Here is a 17,500-nt window from a genome sequence, read left to right as displayed (position 1 = left end):
TTCTTCTGAGGCTGTCAGAGCCGTGGCATTTCGTAGGGTTGTTGTATGTGATCATCTTCATGACAGACTTCGGAGTTTGAGTTCTTTGAGGACATCTAGTGACAAATGGGTTGCAGTTACAAACCACATATTACACTTTGTCTCTTCATTTTTTGTGTGAGATGTCTGTTTGAGAAATTTCTGGGGGGTTGTGGCCCACTGAAATAAACCAATACTGCACCCGATCAAATCTTTTCACTGGGTCCCTCTACTGCCCTCTGCCTGAACTGGCTTTGGATGCATTGAGAGATTCCTATGAGAAGGAATCAGAATTTTCCTCTTTGCTACAATTTTATGAAATCAGAACAGAAAACTTGAAAAATACAGACAGTAAAACAAAAATTATTAATGCATGTAATTGGCCATAACATAGCACCTTTCTGATATTCTTCAGACCTAGGTACCACCGTAATATTGTGCCAGTAAGAAATAAAATGCAGTTTGGTATATCCCTGAAGGCTGTGAAATGTACTAATTTATATTACCTAGTTGCAATTAGAGAAATATATTTGTGTAATAAGTTGATTTGTGTAATAAGTATGATATATATACATGGATTCTCACATGTAATTCTGTTAAGGGCCATGTTATCTATATAAATATTTATTTTTACTAATGGTCATGACTGTCTGTTTTTTTCATGCTTTTGTCCATCATCCTTAAATATAGGTGAATTAAGTTCTCTGCTCCAGTTTATGCAGTTGAAAGTGACTGTTGAAATATACACTGGAAAAAAAAAAAAGAATAGAAAAGCTCTTAAAGTGTGCCACAAATCAGGTGTGTCTCCAGATACGAGAGCAAGTACACAGCCAGGGAGGTTCAGAACAAAACCCAGCAGAAATGGGACTTGTGAAGGGGAATCTGTATTTCAGGCTAAGGAACGGAGCATGGCATGTGTTGTACTGGCAGCAGTCTTTAGCACTGAATGGAAATAAGTCAGTGCCGCTTCCAGAGAGAAGTTGATTTTCACTCTGTTTGGATCACAATTTTTACTTGTGTGTTTGAAAATATTTCAACCAGGGAGGATAAAGAGCGAATGTAGAGGGAGGAGGAGAAGTAGAGTAACAAGTGTGCAACACCTTCACCATTTGCTATATTTTATATAGCAGGCATGTGAGTGTTAGGAAAAATCTTTCAGGGTTTAAAGGTTAAAGGTAATGGTTTAGTTGGGAAGGCACTTATCTTCCTCTCTGCATTCTCATTTCTGTGTCACACATGGGTGTTGAATAGCATGACTGAGGCAAACTGTTGCTAGAAGGCAAGTTCAGATCTTGTGTAAACAGAGGAAAATCGTACTGACTTCGGAGGGAGATGAGCACTGGTTGCAGTCAGTGAATTTTCCTGTTTGCTCATGCATCACAAAGTGTAAAAACTTGTTTGTCCTGCCCTTAGGATTTGGTAGGCTTAGAATAAGGTATTATTGCATAGAGACGTGGTGTTTCCAATACTACAGAACTTCTGGGAGTCACTGAGGGTAACAACCAACATTAACCATCTGAACATTAGGTGCCTTCTCAAAGTGAGTCTAGACTCAATGGAGAAAGACAGGAACACTGAGAGAGTGATGAATCCCATGCTGAAATAGTCAAAACTAAATCAGATAAACTTCCCTCAGGATTTTCTTATTCTATTGGCTATAGAAAATTCCAGTGATAGCTGAGATTAAATGTCTAACTGCTGGATGGTTAAAGTTAAGAGAGATGAATCCTCCCCAAAGTGTTTGATTGTGAGTGGAAGTCTGTTTTTTCTCTTGCACTTGTGTTTTAGAGTAAGGACTTCAGATTTTTTTTTTTCTTAAAATTATTATTTGCAAAAGATTAGCAGACTTTTCATTAATGGTATTTTTACTTTCAGACTCTCAATAAGTCAATATTTTAAGAGCTACATATATGCTTTTAAATATCAATTTATGTGGTGAATTGTGTGAAACAGCATTCTGTGTAACAGTAGATGAAGTAGTTTCTTCTAATTGTAAATTTCAGAAGACTTGTATTTCTTTTTCTCTGAGTGTTACATTGATGCCGAGTCTTTTGGGATAGATTCAAGTAATAAAAATATTAGAAAAGCATTTCCTGTTAAGAATTGTTTGTGATTTACTTTATTAAAAATAACATTATTTTTGCTGATTTACAGAAGTCTGCTATGTCCCACAAAAACATCACAAAACAGGATTTATACGCTGGCTTTCTAATATATACAGAAAAAAAAAAAAAAAACACAAAAAAAACAATTGAATTTAGCTAGACAAGTGGTTGCTTTTTCAAGGGTGAAAATCTTGTCCTGCTGGCAGCTGTCTGACTGTGTACAGGTTAGTTTGAGCAGTGGTTTCACACAGTGCATCTGCTGCAGCGGCTTGGCACGTACCTCAGGCTCTTTTACAGGTCTTTCCTCTCTTATTCACACACAAATGCTTGCTGTGTCTTTGCCACTTGCGCCTATATTCCTAAGAGCCTGTGTCTAGGTGGGTGTTTATGCATGTGTGCACACTTCGTCTGTGTGCGTGACAAACAGAAAATAAAGCCAAGGTTAAAACAACACCTACCCAAAAATACATTTATAAAGTTTCATGGACAAAGTAATAATCTTATGAGAAGGTTGCCAGACTTTCACTGAAAATACGTCTCTCTTTACGGAGACTGGGTAACTGACGTGGTGTCCTTTGCTCTGTACTCCGCTAAGTCCGCAGTATTATTTTTCCAATATAAATCAGACTTCCTTAATAGACGATCTGAGCAAGAAGGGTTTTCTTACACTGAATGATGTATAGCACAAATATTTTTCTAAGCTAAGTGTCTTTATTGTGTTTTACTGCTTTAAGATACTTATTTTTCTGTCTGTTTTAATCATATCTTTTGAAGCAGTCTCAATAGATTTTTCCATTCGTAACATTATGACACTTGATAAGATGATTGATTATGAAGTGCTGAGAGCCCTGCCATGTGATCATTTATTTTTAAATACACATTTGTACTAGCCAATGCTTAAATTTCTTGCAGGAATACATAAGAGATGCAAAACATAAAGCTTGAGTCTGATCGAATCTGATGCCTCTGGAAATAGAGTGCCACAGTACTGTGGTCTTAAAATAACAGATTCTGACTGAAACTGGAACTTCACAGTGATAAATATTATGTAAAAAATTATGGTCCATCTTTGGTACAAAATAAAAAAGATGTACAACTGTGGTGCGGGTGAACTAAAACATGTTTGATGATATCTTTCTTTCTCTGTGCAGGTGCCTGTGTCAGTGGCCATGATGACTCCCCAGGTGATCACCCCTCAGCAAATGCAGCAGATTCTCCAGCAGCAAGTGTTGTCTCCCCAGCAGCTTCAAGCACTTCTCCAGCAGCAGCAAGCAGTTATGTTGCAGCAGGTAATGTGGGTTACCTGCTTTGGACTGCTAGCACAGGGCGTTCTCACAACTGTTAGCCAGATTTTATGCGTCTTAGTTGGTAATATTTCATCGCTTATTATACCAAAAAGAATGAAATAAATGTGAAACTTCTCAGTCTTTAAATTTCTTGTTTTAATTGCAGAAGTGTGAAATTGCAATTTTGAAACATTTAATATTATATTAAAAACAGCAGCAGCAGCAGCAGTGGCAGATGCATTACAAATACCGAACAAATTGATATTTAAATCTTCAAGTGCTTAGGCACATTTTAATTGTAGACTTGCCAAAGGAAGTGCAAATAGAGTTGTAGATAATTGTTGCTTTAAAATTCATAAAACTGTAGTGCTCCCTTTAGTCACATGAATGGTATGCGGTTATGAAATTTGAACTTAGCAGCTTATTTCATCATAGGAAAAGTTTTGGTTTTTTTTAGTTTGTTTTTTACCTCCAAAATGTGTCCCAGATAAGGATAAAATGAAGGAGGAGGTTGCTGTTTTCTTAGCACAAAATCTGGCGGCTAAGTGAACACTCCATGGACTTGCTGTTCTTACAGTAAAGGCAGTGTCAGAGATCAGTACCTCAGCATAAGAGTAGATTTTTGGACGCTTACTTGTCATACAGAAAATGACACATCTGATAGTCATAGCTCAACAATTGTATGTTTAAACACTTTAATTTCTAGTATCATGATCATACCAGGCAATTCACCTTCAGTTGTGAATCTGGCATCCCACTAAACAGATTGACAGATTAATTACCTTTTTTCCCTAAGAAACAGACAGTTTAGTTTGGCCTTAGTGACTTGTTGGTTTCTTGCAAGTGGATGAGTACAGCTTCTGGTTTGTTATATAGGATATGTGAGGAACTTAGGCATAGCTATTTGAGGAGTTAATTTGGCTCTTGCATTCCCTTTAGAATACAGATTTTCTATGCCCTTCTGTTTAGGATATTTTGGAATCTGCATTGGAAAATTTCAGAACCGCCTTGGAAAAAAATGTATGTAGATCTGCCTCTTCAAATCACATTTTTTGTTATGAGGTGATTCTTAATGGCTACGCCACCATATGCCAATCTAGAAGAGTTTAGGAGATTTATAATACTTGAAACTTTTGCCTTTATTTATTAAAGTCAAAATGGTTTATTCAGCAACAACTACAAGAGTTTTACAAGAAACAGCAAGAGCAGTTACATCTTCAGCTTTTGCAGCAGCAGCAACAGCAGCAGCAACAGCAACAACAACAGCAGCAACAGCAGCAGCAACAGCAGCAGCAGCAACAGCAACAGCAGCAGCAGCAGCAGCAACAACAGCAGCAGCAGCAGCACCCAGGAAAGCAAGCAAAAGAGGTAGGAGCCAAGAGCCTTGCTGATTCATACCGGTACGAGCCATCAGAAGCTTGGAAAAAATAAGGCTAGTTTAGGTCTTTTCCTGTAGCAAGAATTCAGCCATCAAAGATTTGTTCTTGTGTTTTTACAGGGCTTAATAGCAGTGCCAGTATAATTCTCCTGCTCCCCTCTCTGAGACATAGGATTTGAGCAGTCCAGTGCTGCTGTCGTCTAATGTCCGCTAATGAATCCGAGTGTGCAAAGCACAAGCGGCGTGGTGGACACTGTACTGATTATCTTGTATTCACAGGCAGTCCGTGCTGGGGAAGGAGTCTTACTTTTCTCAGTGGCACAGCTCAGAGAGCATGCAAATTTAGTCCATGGCTGAAAAAAAAGCGATTGAGCACAGATTTCAAAGTCACAGGCCCCTGATTAATGAACTGCTACTGTAGGTTCGGAGTGGCGAGTAGAAAGTTACAGTTTGATGTGCTCATAAATCAACCTGACAAGCTGGTTTCTCAGGCCTAGCTTGCACTTGTCAGCAAACTGCATCAAATATAAACATAATACAAACAAAACATGTTGAAGTAGTTAAATTGATCAGCAGGTATCCTAGACGTTGTCTTCAAGCTGCCCATTATGCAAACGTCGAGGAAGCAGTCGTGACCTCCTGAGGCTTTGTTTCTGTTTGGATTTGTGAATAGAATTTCAGACAGCCATCAACTACGGAATAGAAATTGCTCCTGTATTTCTCCGGAGGCTCTGGGCAATCCACATGACTTGCTCCATTATGCAGTCTGTTTTCCAGTGAGCGCATCAGAAGTTTCTCTTTTCCCCAAACTAGAAAAGAAAGGTCTTCCACAGCAGCTTGTCTTCCTCTGAAGTGTGACTGCCTGCTTATACCCTCCTGAGTCTTTGCAGACTCCAGTTTGTCTCGAAATGCCTCACAAAATTGGAACTTATACCTCTACTCATAATAGGGCACTTCTTTGCCTTGAATGTAGTGCTCGTTTTAATATATTCCGACCAGAGAAGAGAGAGAGCTAACAGGCCAGTGAAATGAAGGCTACATCCCAGTTTACTAATAGATCACTGGAGACCACATTCATGGGCCACTGCGGACCAAACTTAGTCAATTGGAAAAACAAGAGTGCCTTCGAATCACAGACGGCTGTGAAGAGTTACAATTTTAGCATAGATAAATTTGTTATCATCTGCCATGAGCTGGACTTTTTTTTTTTTTTTATGCGTTTCAAACAGCTGTTATATACTTTCTCTTGACCCTTTTCTTTAGCGTGTCATTAAGTGTATCTCGCCATGCTCCCTAACACCTAATAGCTTGAATGAATATAATAAAAAATTTCAAATGATTTCACTGTCCGAGTATTCTACAAATAGCATTATTATTCAATAACTGAGATTAAAGGGAAAGAAGTTGATTTTACATTTTTGTCTTTTTAGCCTTCAATGCCCACTTTACTCTTTGCTACGTTTTTTTCCCCCCATCTTTTTGTAGCAGCAGCAGCAGCAGCAGCAGTTGGCAGCCCAGCAGCTTGTCTTCCAGCAGCAGCTCCTCCAGATGCAACAACTTCAGCAGCAGCAACATCTGCTGAACCTTCAGCGTCAGGGACTCATTTCCATCCCACCTGGCCAGTCTGCTCTTCCTGTCCAGTCTCTGCCACAAGGTATACCAATAAAATGTGATTGGAGTAATTTCTAATGCACAACTTTTTTACCATTCCATTTTCATCTGAACTTCGGCAGTTTCCCATTATGACTCTTAAGCATATTTTATTATTAAAATATTATTATTCATATTACAATTTTTTCTTGAGGCAGATAAGTTTTACAGCATACTTTTATGGAAAAAAGCAGTTTTTTAGTGTTTTTTTTTTTTCCTTAGAAATAAGATGCATATTTATTAGCCCTATGTTCTGAAAACAATTTCTAATAGGAACACTATTCAAGCACGGTTGCTTTCCTCTGAGGAATTACTGAAATCTGATTTAGTGTGAATGTTATCATTTCGTTTAATATAAGGGAACAGATATAAAAAGTATCGAACAGTGATATTAAAGTAACCCCAAAGCTCACATTTTCTTTTTCTAAGAAAAAAAAAAAGTGTTTGGTATTGGAAAGTACTTCGAATCTTCAAATGATGACAATTGAATTTAAGGACATACCTTAGAGTTCATTGTCATTGCTATCCCTTCCTATTAAATATGTTAAATATAACAACAGTTTTTGTAAGTTGTGAATCCAACAGTAATGAATTATTACTGACAAATAACAGTTAAGAATTCTAGAAAAAAAAAAGTCGCTTCAATCAAGATTTCTCAGTGAGAACTTAAACTTTCTAACACTTGACACAAATACATTCAAGGTTGAAAGAAAGTAGGGCACATACTTTTGAAAAGTAAATTAACTTGGAAATTAAGAGCGCTTACATTTTAAGACAAGACCAGAGATTTCACATGTTAAGGACTCTGTAAACTATGTGGCATGTGTTTCTGTTTGTGTTACCATACAGAGATGAGCTAAATGTCTGTCATAAAAATTACATCTTCTCATCTCTGACACTGCAGTTCTGAAAGGAGCATTTTTTTAGATTTTGTTCATAGCAGGGAACCTTACTTTTAATTGGCCTTTATGCAGGTATCTGGTTCCTTCGTGAGGTAACTGTTATGAGATCGAAGCTTCAGAAATCAGATGAGCTAGAGCATAGTATATAGACAAGTGTAGAACAAGAAAAAAAGGGGAGGGGGACAGAAAAAAGGCCTGAGAGAATACAGGTAAATGTGTTAATTTCATATATTACGTTGTGTGAAAATGCTATGACACAAGCATACCTAAATTTATAAAAATTACAGCAACAGAAAAGAGTCATAAATAAGCTATCACACTACACCTTATTATTTGGGAATAGCAGTGGGGAGGCGAGATGATTCATGAATTTGGACATGTGAGACTGCTAATGCTGGTTTCCTTCTGTACAAAGTCACATTGGGCCAGACGGGGAAAAAGTAATTGAAACACATCCTCCCTCTGAACAGCTTTACCTTCTGCAACCTCCTCTTGTGCCATCTGTTGTAAGAGGAATTCCTCAGGTTTTCTCTCACATTAAGCAATCCCCATAGATTTCCCTCAGCACTCCTACCCAATTGCGCTGATATTCATTAATTTAATGCAACAGTCATTCATCTACTTGTAGTAGAAAAACATATAAAATAATCATTTTTTTAATACTTGTAGTAGAAAAAAATATAAAAATAAATATATTTTTAAGTACTTTTTAAGAAGAACTACTACACGGTTCTTTTTAAGAACTTTCTTCTAGTCAAAGAATTAAGTATAATTGAAATCATGGCCAAAACTAATAGTAAAGAAATTTAAAAATGTTACTGTTAAAATGTATTTGAATTGTCCTTTTAAAAGTAAATTAATGTATTGTTTGCTTCTGCCTCGTTATTTTTTTAATTGTAATGAATTCCAGTGACGTATTTCATTCTTCCAATTTTGCCTTCTGGTTCTAGTATCTACTGCACATGGGGGGTTCCTTTAAATGTACAAGTAAGTTTATAGGACGTTGATTTTTAATGGCCCTGGTGTGTATGTGCAAAGGAAATAAAACATAGAACAGCTTTGCAGCATCTCCAGAAAGGCCACTAAGTGCCAGGGGATCTGGAGTTAGAGTGACGAAGAGTGACGAGGGTAAGAAGGAATGTCTTCCAGCAACATGCTGAAACAAAGGGAGAACCAAATAGAGAGCTGTGACTGGCTCCCAGTTCTTTCAGTGGGCTTCTCTTATAGCCCATAGTATCCTTCACAGGAAGATAGAGCACACAATCCAGTTTATAATGTAATGAAGATTAATGGATTTCAGTTCTGTTGAGGCTTTCTTGTAAGTCTTAGATTTACACACAGAAAATATCCAAATACTACTTACTAACTTTAACAGATTCCCTTGTTTGGGGTTTGCGTAAGAGTAAGAGGATCAATCTTGTTTTTCCTCATAAAAATGTAACACATTTTATGACAGACATTTTCTGTGGTAATATTAAATTAAACCTTCAGAACTTCTTTAAGGCAATTCACACTGGATGTGGTAAAAACACATTTTTCTCCTTCCACTGTGCTGCAAGATATATAATATTGTTATAGAGAAGGATTTACAGATGTATAACACATATTTTTATGTGGACCCACTTAGATTTCTGAGTTACGTGGATGACTAAAACAATGAGAGAAGCACAGGGGGATTCATGTTTATAAGTTATTGGTAATAAAGAGTCCTGTAAAACACAAATTATTACTGACAAAGAATGTTTTTGTTTTTGTTTTTTTTTTTGCATTCGTTAGTATGAGAAGATATAACTTCCACATACAGCTGTGAGGTTTGCATATAGAAACAGTATTTGCTCCAAGTCTAGTTTCTGCCTTTCAGGAATAAGAATGTTTACCATATTTACTTGATGGTCAAATATAGAAAATAAAATATAGGAGGCGTTTTAGCCTTTATTTTGTGGTGAGATCTTTAATGTCCTATATCCAAAGCCCCTTGCTCAAAATGAGTTACTTCTGTGTAATATTATACTAATGTTAGCTAAATGCATAGGTATCTAAATGACAACAATAAAAATAAAATAAAAAAAAATAAAATAAGAAAAAAAAAGAAAAAGAAAAAGAAAAAGAAAAAGAAAAAGAAAAAGAAAAAGAAAAAGAAAAAGAAAAAGAAAAAGAAAAAGAAAAAGAAAAAGAAAAAGAAAAAGAAAAAGAAAAAGAAAAAGAAAAAGAAAAAGAAAAAGAAAAAGAAAAAGAAAAAGAAAAAGAAAAAAAAGAAAAAGAAAAAGAAAAAGAAAAAGCTGAGATTTGATCAGACTGTGTAGGAAAATGAAAAGCAGATGCATGGGAGTGGTTGTTTTATTAAGTATTTATTCAAACATAAAAGTAGAATAGATAGTGGTGAAAGAGTTATAAAACTAATCTCAAAATCTCTTGGATTGTTGGTGTTAGAATACTGTATAGCAAATGAGCATTGGTTCTTTTCATTATAGTTCTTATTTTTTATCCCACTCTGGATCCTCTGCTTCATCCTTTCTCCTTTAGTGTAGTGTGGAGAGGGTAGCTTGAGAGTTACCACAACCCATGAAACTTTAAAACTTACCCTGCCTTTATATACAGATGAAAATCTGACGGCCATTTTACAGGTCTCTTGTAAAATGGGAGTTGGTCTTTTTTAGACACAAGAACTACAAAATTGCCATAATTTACAATTAATTGCAAATTCACTTATTAACTTTATACTTTTTAAGTGCCTGCCCTTAATCCTTTAATCCTAAAGGGCAGCTACCTTTCAGGGTGCTCTGAAGACATCGTAAAAATTAACCAGCCTGAGCCCAGAGAGAAACTCCTTTCTGATTTTAAAAATCAAGTTGAGCTAGGCAGCCTGGGAACACAGCTCCATCCATAGCTTACACCACAAGAGGAGGAGGAGACCACTCTGCATGGGAAAGGACATTACTCTAGCTGCTTCCAGCTGGGATTCATTCACCCAGATTGCTGGACCGGCTCTTGCTGAGCTCCTGCAGGGCCCAAAGTTTGATGATCTGTGATGAAAACTTTCTTGTAACAAGACCCAACAATATGTTTGCCCTCTGATTATTCAAGAAGATGAGTTTATTCTTGGTTTAAATTTTTAAAGTACAAAATTAGTTTATTTTTTTCAGTGTCAGGAGGAAGGGAATACTTTGAAGTGAATAATTTACTATGTATATCATTCCACCTAAATGAATACATTACTTTTCATTTTGATTTGTGACTACATTTGTGAGTAACTGTTATTTACCATGGCAAAATGATTATTTGTAGGAGCATACCTCATGAACACAGTGGTAATTACTTACTTTCATTAAACAATTACTACTAGTATTACCATCACTCCAGTTACCCATCTCCCTAATGCAGTAAATTAGAGCCTAGCTTCTTTGCTTGCCTCCTTAAATCTTAGCTTTTTGCTGTACAAATGTGATTTAAAATCCAGTTTTAAGGTGTACATTCCAATCAACTCTTTGACTTTGTTATTAGCAGAGTTTGCCAGTAGATGTTGGCATCTAAGGCAGAGAAGCAAGACACAAAATAATAGTCTAAAAAGGAGGTCCTTCCATAATTTAAATAAAATTGAATATCTTCCAACCAATTTGTTTCCACACTACCTCCAGAAATTATTATGTCTTTAAATTACTAGCAGTCTCTTTTTTAATAGCGTTGTATACTTAGTGGTGAGACAGTTATTGAGAAGTATTAAGGAACTTACTGTCATTTTTCATAATTTTTGTTGAATCCATTTCAGTAGTCTGAGTTCCTGCATCTTCAAAATAAGATGTTATCGAATAAACAGATTTTACCAGCAGTGAAGTAAGATCTTTAAATCTTTCTAATACAACTTGCTTACCAAGAAAAACTATCCTTGATTAAAAGCTTGAATGAATAGATAAATTTTAAATCCTTTTCTGTGAAGGGCAATAATTTTGAGCAATTTCAGAAAGTAAGAGCAAAAATTCAACTCAGAAAACATCAACATTTTGAATTCTTTGCATTCAAGTAGTCAAATATACTGTGAATGTGTCCTATCTAATTTTACTTCTTGAGATGAGATACAAAAAAGTTAGATTTTAAGATACCTCTGTCCCAAGCTGTGTCAAGCTGAGAAACTTAGATGTGAAACAAGATCTTTCACAAAAGGCTCTCTGGGCTTCTCATTCTTTTCTACGTTTAATTTAGTGTTCTTCAAAACAGAGACGTCAATTTTATGAAGACTGGCAGTGACAGTAAATGTATATAGTTATGATGAACTCTTCATCTTTCAATATATTAATTTCCTACCTTAGATGCATAAGATAGTATGTATCTAAGACAGAGGAGATAAGAGAATGCTCACAGCTATTCTATTGTGTTTTGGGAATCTTTACTTCAGGCAGAAACAATTGTAATGGAAGTTTCCATGACTTCATGCAAAGTGCTCAACTCAAGCCAGACAACCCTAATGCAGATGTATAAGTATATTCGACAAAACATTGCAATTTGTGGCTGGGGATGAAGCATGGAAACCACAAGTTTCCAGGCTACAACTGGAGTATGGAGCAAATTTGATCTATATGCAAAGATCTGGTGGCCAGACTCCAGAACAGTACTGTGCATATAGGAGAGAAGCTTGCGAAGGTCTTCAAATTTTGTATGACTGCTCGTGACTCCAGGAGACTGATGAGATGGAGTCTCCTAGCCAAGCCCTCTGATTTGTTTTCCACAGTAGGGTGGGATGAAAAAACAGTGGGGGAATTTGATGGCCTACCCTAGACATAGTTTCATCTATGCAGAGGGAATTCTAAATGGACCACCTTTGTTAGCTTTCTTCTTGTTTGCTGCCACTGAATGGCACCAAAGAGCTGAAGCAATCACCAGTATGTAGCTCTGTGCTTTAGTAGTTTTGTTCTTCACTTTGTTTATTGTCTCTTAAGACATGTTTTTAAATCAAACCATTTTTGTAAATATTATATAGGACTAATGAATATGTAGGTGTCGTTAATTAAAATGCCTCTTGCTCAAATGTTAAACCTGTTATAATCTCATAGATTTCATTTTCATCTTTTGATTTTTCTCCCTCCTGTCCGCTTCCCCCACTCCCTATTCTTATTCAGTGTTTAAAGAGAATATTAATGTTTGTATCCTTGGTGTAATATACTTTTCTATTTTCCATTAGATATTTGATAAGAAAGAATTCTAAAAGCTGAGTTAACTGTATGCATTGAGTTGTGTTCGCACGTCAAGAAATTTATTATGTAGACAACAAAAATCATGCCTGGATATGTATTTAGTTTTTTATTATTTTTTATTTTTAAAAATTATTATTATTATTATTTTAAGAAGTAGTTGCAAGTTCTTTGTAGCTTTCACTCTTTGATCTTTGAGTAGTGTTTTTAGAAGGAGTGTAATATTATTAAAATTGGTGATATCTAATTGACTGTTTATAACCCTAGAGAAGACAGCTAGATTACCTGGATTCTGACTGAAGAAAAATGAATTTATGTTTTACTACCCATTGATTGTGCTGGAAAAACAGCATCAGCTTTATTGTTGGCATTAATCCATTAATAACACTGAGCTCATTATCTGAAACTCTTATTTTGTTATATTAGTGGGGCTCTCTTTCATTTTATAGCTGGCTTAAGTCCTGCTGAGATTCAGCAGTTATGGAAAGAAGTGACTGGAGTTCACAGTATGGAAGACAATGGCATTAAACATGGAGGGCTAGACCTCACTACTAACAATTCCTCCTCTACTACCTCCTCCACCACTTCCAAAGCATCACCACCAATAACTCATCATTCCATAGTGAATGGACAGTCTTCAGTTCTAAATGCAAGGCGAGACAGGTAATACTGATGAGATTTCAACTGTGCTTATCATTTGATGTAAAGCTGTTGTTTAACATCATGAGTCACATTATTTCAAATCACAATATTTAATACAGGTTACTTAAGAGATCACGGAGACCAGATTTTTCAAAGCTGTTTATCAACAGGGCATTGTTTTCAATAATGATGTCTAGTTTTGCAGGTGCAATTACAATTACTAGCAGTTTTATTACACATGAACTTAAGGAACTTTTGGTAACAGTTAGAAATCCCAGAATAGTGTGTTTGTGGGCACTTTGGTAGGTTCATTGTTTCATTCATATTTGAATCAACACATTCGGCAGTCAGGCATTTACTGTTGAATCACCTGCTGTTTTCATAGAAAATGTATATATGCATAGTTGTTAAGTCTACAATTCATTGGACAGACTCATGTAAAAAGTGCTTTAGGAATTAGTATATTAAAGCAGTTATTATATTGTTTGTCTCTTGTGAAGAAAACCACTGAATTTTCCTTCTATGCACAAGAGTAACTCACTGTAATTCATACAAATTTTCAGTGGCATTAGTGTTATACAGTAGAATTCAACTGTATGAATGAAGTTAAAATAATTTTTCAGACACATGGACAGATATTCTTAACTGTTCTTTATTTTCAAGTAATGGATTACATGTGTACAAGAGTACTTTAGCTGTAGTGCTTAGAATCAGTAAATATGTTTATATAGTCAGATGTAGATTATCTCAATATAGCATGAAATTAAATTTCTATCTACAAAGCCCAAATTATTATTGTATTTTCAAAAAATTAAAATTGTTTGAATGAAATAATATTTAATATTTAATATTGAAATAGGAGACAATAATTAAAGTATCTCTAGTCCTTCTGTGATTGTGATCACATTTTTCTGTTGTTATTTTGTATTATTTTAAAAAGTGGTACTTCTCTGAAGACCTTACAGTAATACTTTCAGTTAGTATTACTTGTGTAGTTATATGTCAGATAAGTTGGTTCTTTCCTTCAGGATCTGTAGCTGGTGCCCACCTCCATGGGGTAGTCCCCTGAATTTCTTTGATAAGTGCACATGGATGAAAATGTTGCAGAGGTTCCAAAAAAAAGAGGTTCCATGGAAAACAGCTATTTTTATTTCTTTTTAAGTCAAGTAGCTAATGGCAGCAACACTTGTGAGCAAAAATATTTTAAAATTTATTTATTTAATTTTATACACATTTTAGCAGAAAATCCAAGTATTTTATAGTAGCATTCACATTATTCATAAATTCTGACTGTCCATCTTCAGTGTTTCTTTTCAGAATTGATCACTTCTGAGTATATTTTTTATTTATAGGTAAATGTTACACCAAGGTCATATGGCAGAATTAGCATATGGTATTATACAGTCATCTTATTTTTTCATCCTTTATTAACAGTCATCTTTGGCTCTATTTCTTCTCTAATTGGAACATCATCTAGCCTTGGCAGTTGAACTATTCAATAGAACGATTAAATTTTTCTGACTGCTCTGAGCTAAATTGACCTGTTTTGACCTGTTTGTCACTGATCGTAACCTGACAGGCGCTAGCAGCCTCCAACGATTATGGCTTTTGAGATGAATCTGATGCCTTATTCTTTTGCTGCAGCTCGTCACATGAGGAGACTGGGGCCTCCCATACTCTCTATGGTCATGGAGTTTGCAAATGGCCTGGCTGTGAAAGCGTTTGTGAAGATTTTGGACAATTTTTAAAGTAGGTTGATTTTTATTCTTGGTTCAGGGTTGCTTAAGGCAAGGAGAAGAGAAAGATGGCAAACAAACTTTTACTGTAAATCACATCAGAGTTTCTTTCTGTATATTTCAAGCAACTGGGTGATTCAGGCTATCTGTGGAGGGTCAAGTTGTTATTCTTTCTTTGTCAACCATTTTTGCAGTCTTTTCAATAGCACACTGTTTAATCCTCTTATTATCCTTTACTGAAATGGAGCCTCAGAAAATTTGAAGTGATGCTTTAGATGGTATATTGGGTAGTAGAGGTATGAAAAAGCACATTTTAAATTGTGCTATTTTGTGTATAGTAGGAATTCATGTGTTTAGTATAAATAAAAAAGCACAAAGGACTGAATGTGACCCTTTAACTCTCACTTGATAATTTATTTTTGCTTTTCCTTTTGTATGTGCATGAGATACACAGAAAAAAAACAGAACTGCAGAATGATGTCAAAAGTTTTTACTTGCAGTGTTTGGGTTTGCCAGTGATTTTCTAAACTAGAACATTTAGAAAATAAGTGATAAAGCTTTTCATTTGTGGCTTCAAACTACAATGGGTTTCAGGATTTTTTTTTCCTCTTTAAGTAGTTGCTAGTACTTGTGTGTTCATTTAAACTTTCAAAAACAGCCCTGATTTTCTACTTATGTACATCATAGACTGGTCTTTGTCAGAAGAGCTGTACTCATGTTGGCATGCAATAGATCGTAATGGAAAGCTACAGATAGGCTTATATAGATGAGTAACTTCAGGGGCTGAGACTCTTATGTTGTCATGGTGCAGCTAACAGGGTGAGTGAACTGTTTCATGCTTCATCAACAATTAAGTTAATTAGCTCATTTGAAATTGCACTGCTTTGTTGCCAGGATGTTGGCAGAAACATCAAAAAGATGTGTTTACAAATGGTAGACTACAGGGTATATAACAGAAGCACCTTAACAGTAGACCATAAGCACTCAGTGTCACAATAACTTTTGTAATAGAATTAAAGAAATACTTTTCATAAAGTATTTTAAATACTTTATCCATTTCTCATGCTATCTTCCAATTTTAAATAAAATGACTTACACTGACTTGCAAATCTTAGCTAGTGTATTTCTCTCTCTTGATACATTTTTGTTTATAAGTGCATTAATGGAACATCAAAATAATGGGTAATTATTAGAGAAAACTGTATAGGATTTAAAAGAAACTGATTTTTTAAAAAAGTATTAAAAGGCAAATGAAACTTCCCAAATTCAATGAATCATTGTGAGTATTATCAATATTAAGAATTTAAATTAGTTTTACTCAAGCATGCTCCCTTCAAGAAAAAGCTAAATTTTATAAATATGTTTATGGTCACTAGGCTACCGTGATGCTAATTCTGTGGCCAGACTTTGCACATCCATTATGTCGGGTCTCTTGTTATAATACATGATCACTAAAACCATTTTGATTAACACAGTATAGTGCTAGGTTTACAGATGCTCTTGCTTTCGTGAACCAAATAACCCTGGAAAATGTGAAAGCGACACGTAACATCTTGATAATTCTGGTGTAGAGTCAATCAGGGTTTACAGCAGTGTTATGGCTTTTGTCCTACACACTAGCAAAAAAATGTTTGAGAATCTTACATTATTTCTTCTTTTCATTCAATTCTGTCTTCCATGCCCTTAAAACAAATAAGAAGTCATGATGCTGAATAGGCCAGATTGTTTATGAAATAGAAATATTCCTTCATTTTACATTAGTGTTAAGATGGAAATCAATGTATAACCTTGTATTACATTCTTTAGTACCTTTTCATGTTCACACTAATGCAAAATCCCCATTACAATTAAAAAACATTTTCTTTCAATTAAATATCAACTTTTAGTCCAAAGATTGACCATTTTTCCAACCCATTAACTTTATAGGGGATGACAGGACTAATGGCTGTAGTTTTCAAGGCTTTGCTCTTAGTCTAATCTTTGTTACGATGTTTTAGGTTCCCTGACTTGAAACAATATGATACCTGAGTTTAAAAAAGTTAATGCAAGTATATTGTACCAAAATGAAATATTAATAAGGTACACTATACCAGTCTAGTAGTGTGTGTTTCTATAATATGACAACTTTGAAGAGTGCCTGGTATATGCAGTGAACTCTAACTTCCTGTACTGAGAAAATGGCTTGCCAGAGCATCTGAGGAGAAAGATTAAGACAGAGAACAGTGTTTTTGCTTCACATTTATAACAGTGGAAAGGATTTAGGGTGAAGTGACAACTTAGAATAAATGTCTTAAAGTCATGAAAAGTATTTTTACCTTCACTTTTGTTTGTCCAATATGAACTTTTATTTATTTATTTTAAAGATAATTTAATGAGTTTCCAATTATCTAGAATTCTTTTAAGATATGCAGAATAGTTTAAGTTATACACTGTGTGCTGTGGACTAGATTTGTATTTGAAAACAGAAGCACTGGTTTCAAGAAAGTGTAGCTGATGATCTCTATAATATATTTCTGTACATGCAGAAAAACCTAATCCTGTATCTTTCCTTTGATATCCTTCAATTCTAAACACAAAACTACAGTTTATATTTTATGGAG

At 35.2% G+C, this 17,500-nt stretch overlaps 1 protein-coding gene and 2 long non-coding RNA genes across 21 annotated transcripts in view; 2 read left to right on the top strand and 1 right to left on the bottom strand.

Moving 5' to 3' along the window:
* The window catches only part of LOC310892628, an 18,968-nt gene extending 18,177 nt beyond the window's left edge, over positions 1-791 (top strand). The window contains exon 2 of the long non-coding RNA XR_014578264.1: positions 1-791. This exon is cut by the window's left edge and continues 10,959 nt beyond it. This is a non-coding gene — a long non-coding RNA (uncharacterized lncRNA).
* Positions 1-17,500, top strand: part of FOXP2 (forkhead box P2) — a 440,428-nt gene that overhangs the window by 373,045 nt on the left and 49,883 nt on the right. For 8 of the 16 annotated variants that reach the window (XR_014578258.1, XM_083820636.1, XM_083820637.1 and 5 more), the window contains 6 exons: positions 3,275-3,412; positions 4,379-4,429; positions 4,562-4,777; positions 6,273-6,441; positions 12,972-13,185; positions 14,809-14,913. Coding sequence is in view for 15 of the 16 variants with exons in the window: in XM_083820636.1 (XP_083676762.1) it covers positions 3,275-3,412; positions 4,379-4,429; positions 4,562-4,777; positions 6,273-6,441; positions 12,972-13,185; positions 14,809-14,913 (893 nt within the window). In the remaining variant the exon portion in view is untranslated. The remainder of the gene's footprint in view (positions 1-3,274; positions 3,413-4,378; positions 4,430-4,561; positions 4,778-6,272; positions 6,442-12,971; positions 13,186-14,808; positions 14,914-17,500) is intronic. The other 8 variants (XM_083820641.1, XM_083820634.1, XM_083820640.1 and 5 more) reach the window with 7 other exon arrangements.
* Positions 14,924-17,500, bottom strand: part of LOC310892627 — a 16,114-nt gene continuing 13,537 nt past the window's right edge. For all 4 annotated transcript variants that reach the window (XR_014578260.1, XR_014578261.1, XR_014578262.1 and 1 more), the window contains one exon: positions 14,924-17,500. This exon is cut by the window's right edge. This is a non-coding gene — a long non-coding RNA (uncharacterized lncRNA).

This window comes from Anser anser (genome assembly GCF_964211835.1).
Source record: "Anser anser genome assembly, chromosome: 1".
In the NCBI taxonomy this organism is placed as follows: domain Eukaryota; kingdom Metazoa; phylum Chordata; class Aves; order Anseriformes; family Anatidae; genus Anser; species Anser anser.
This window is presented reverse-complemented; position numbering and strand designations above follow the sequence as displayed.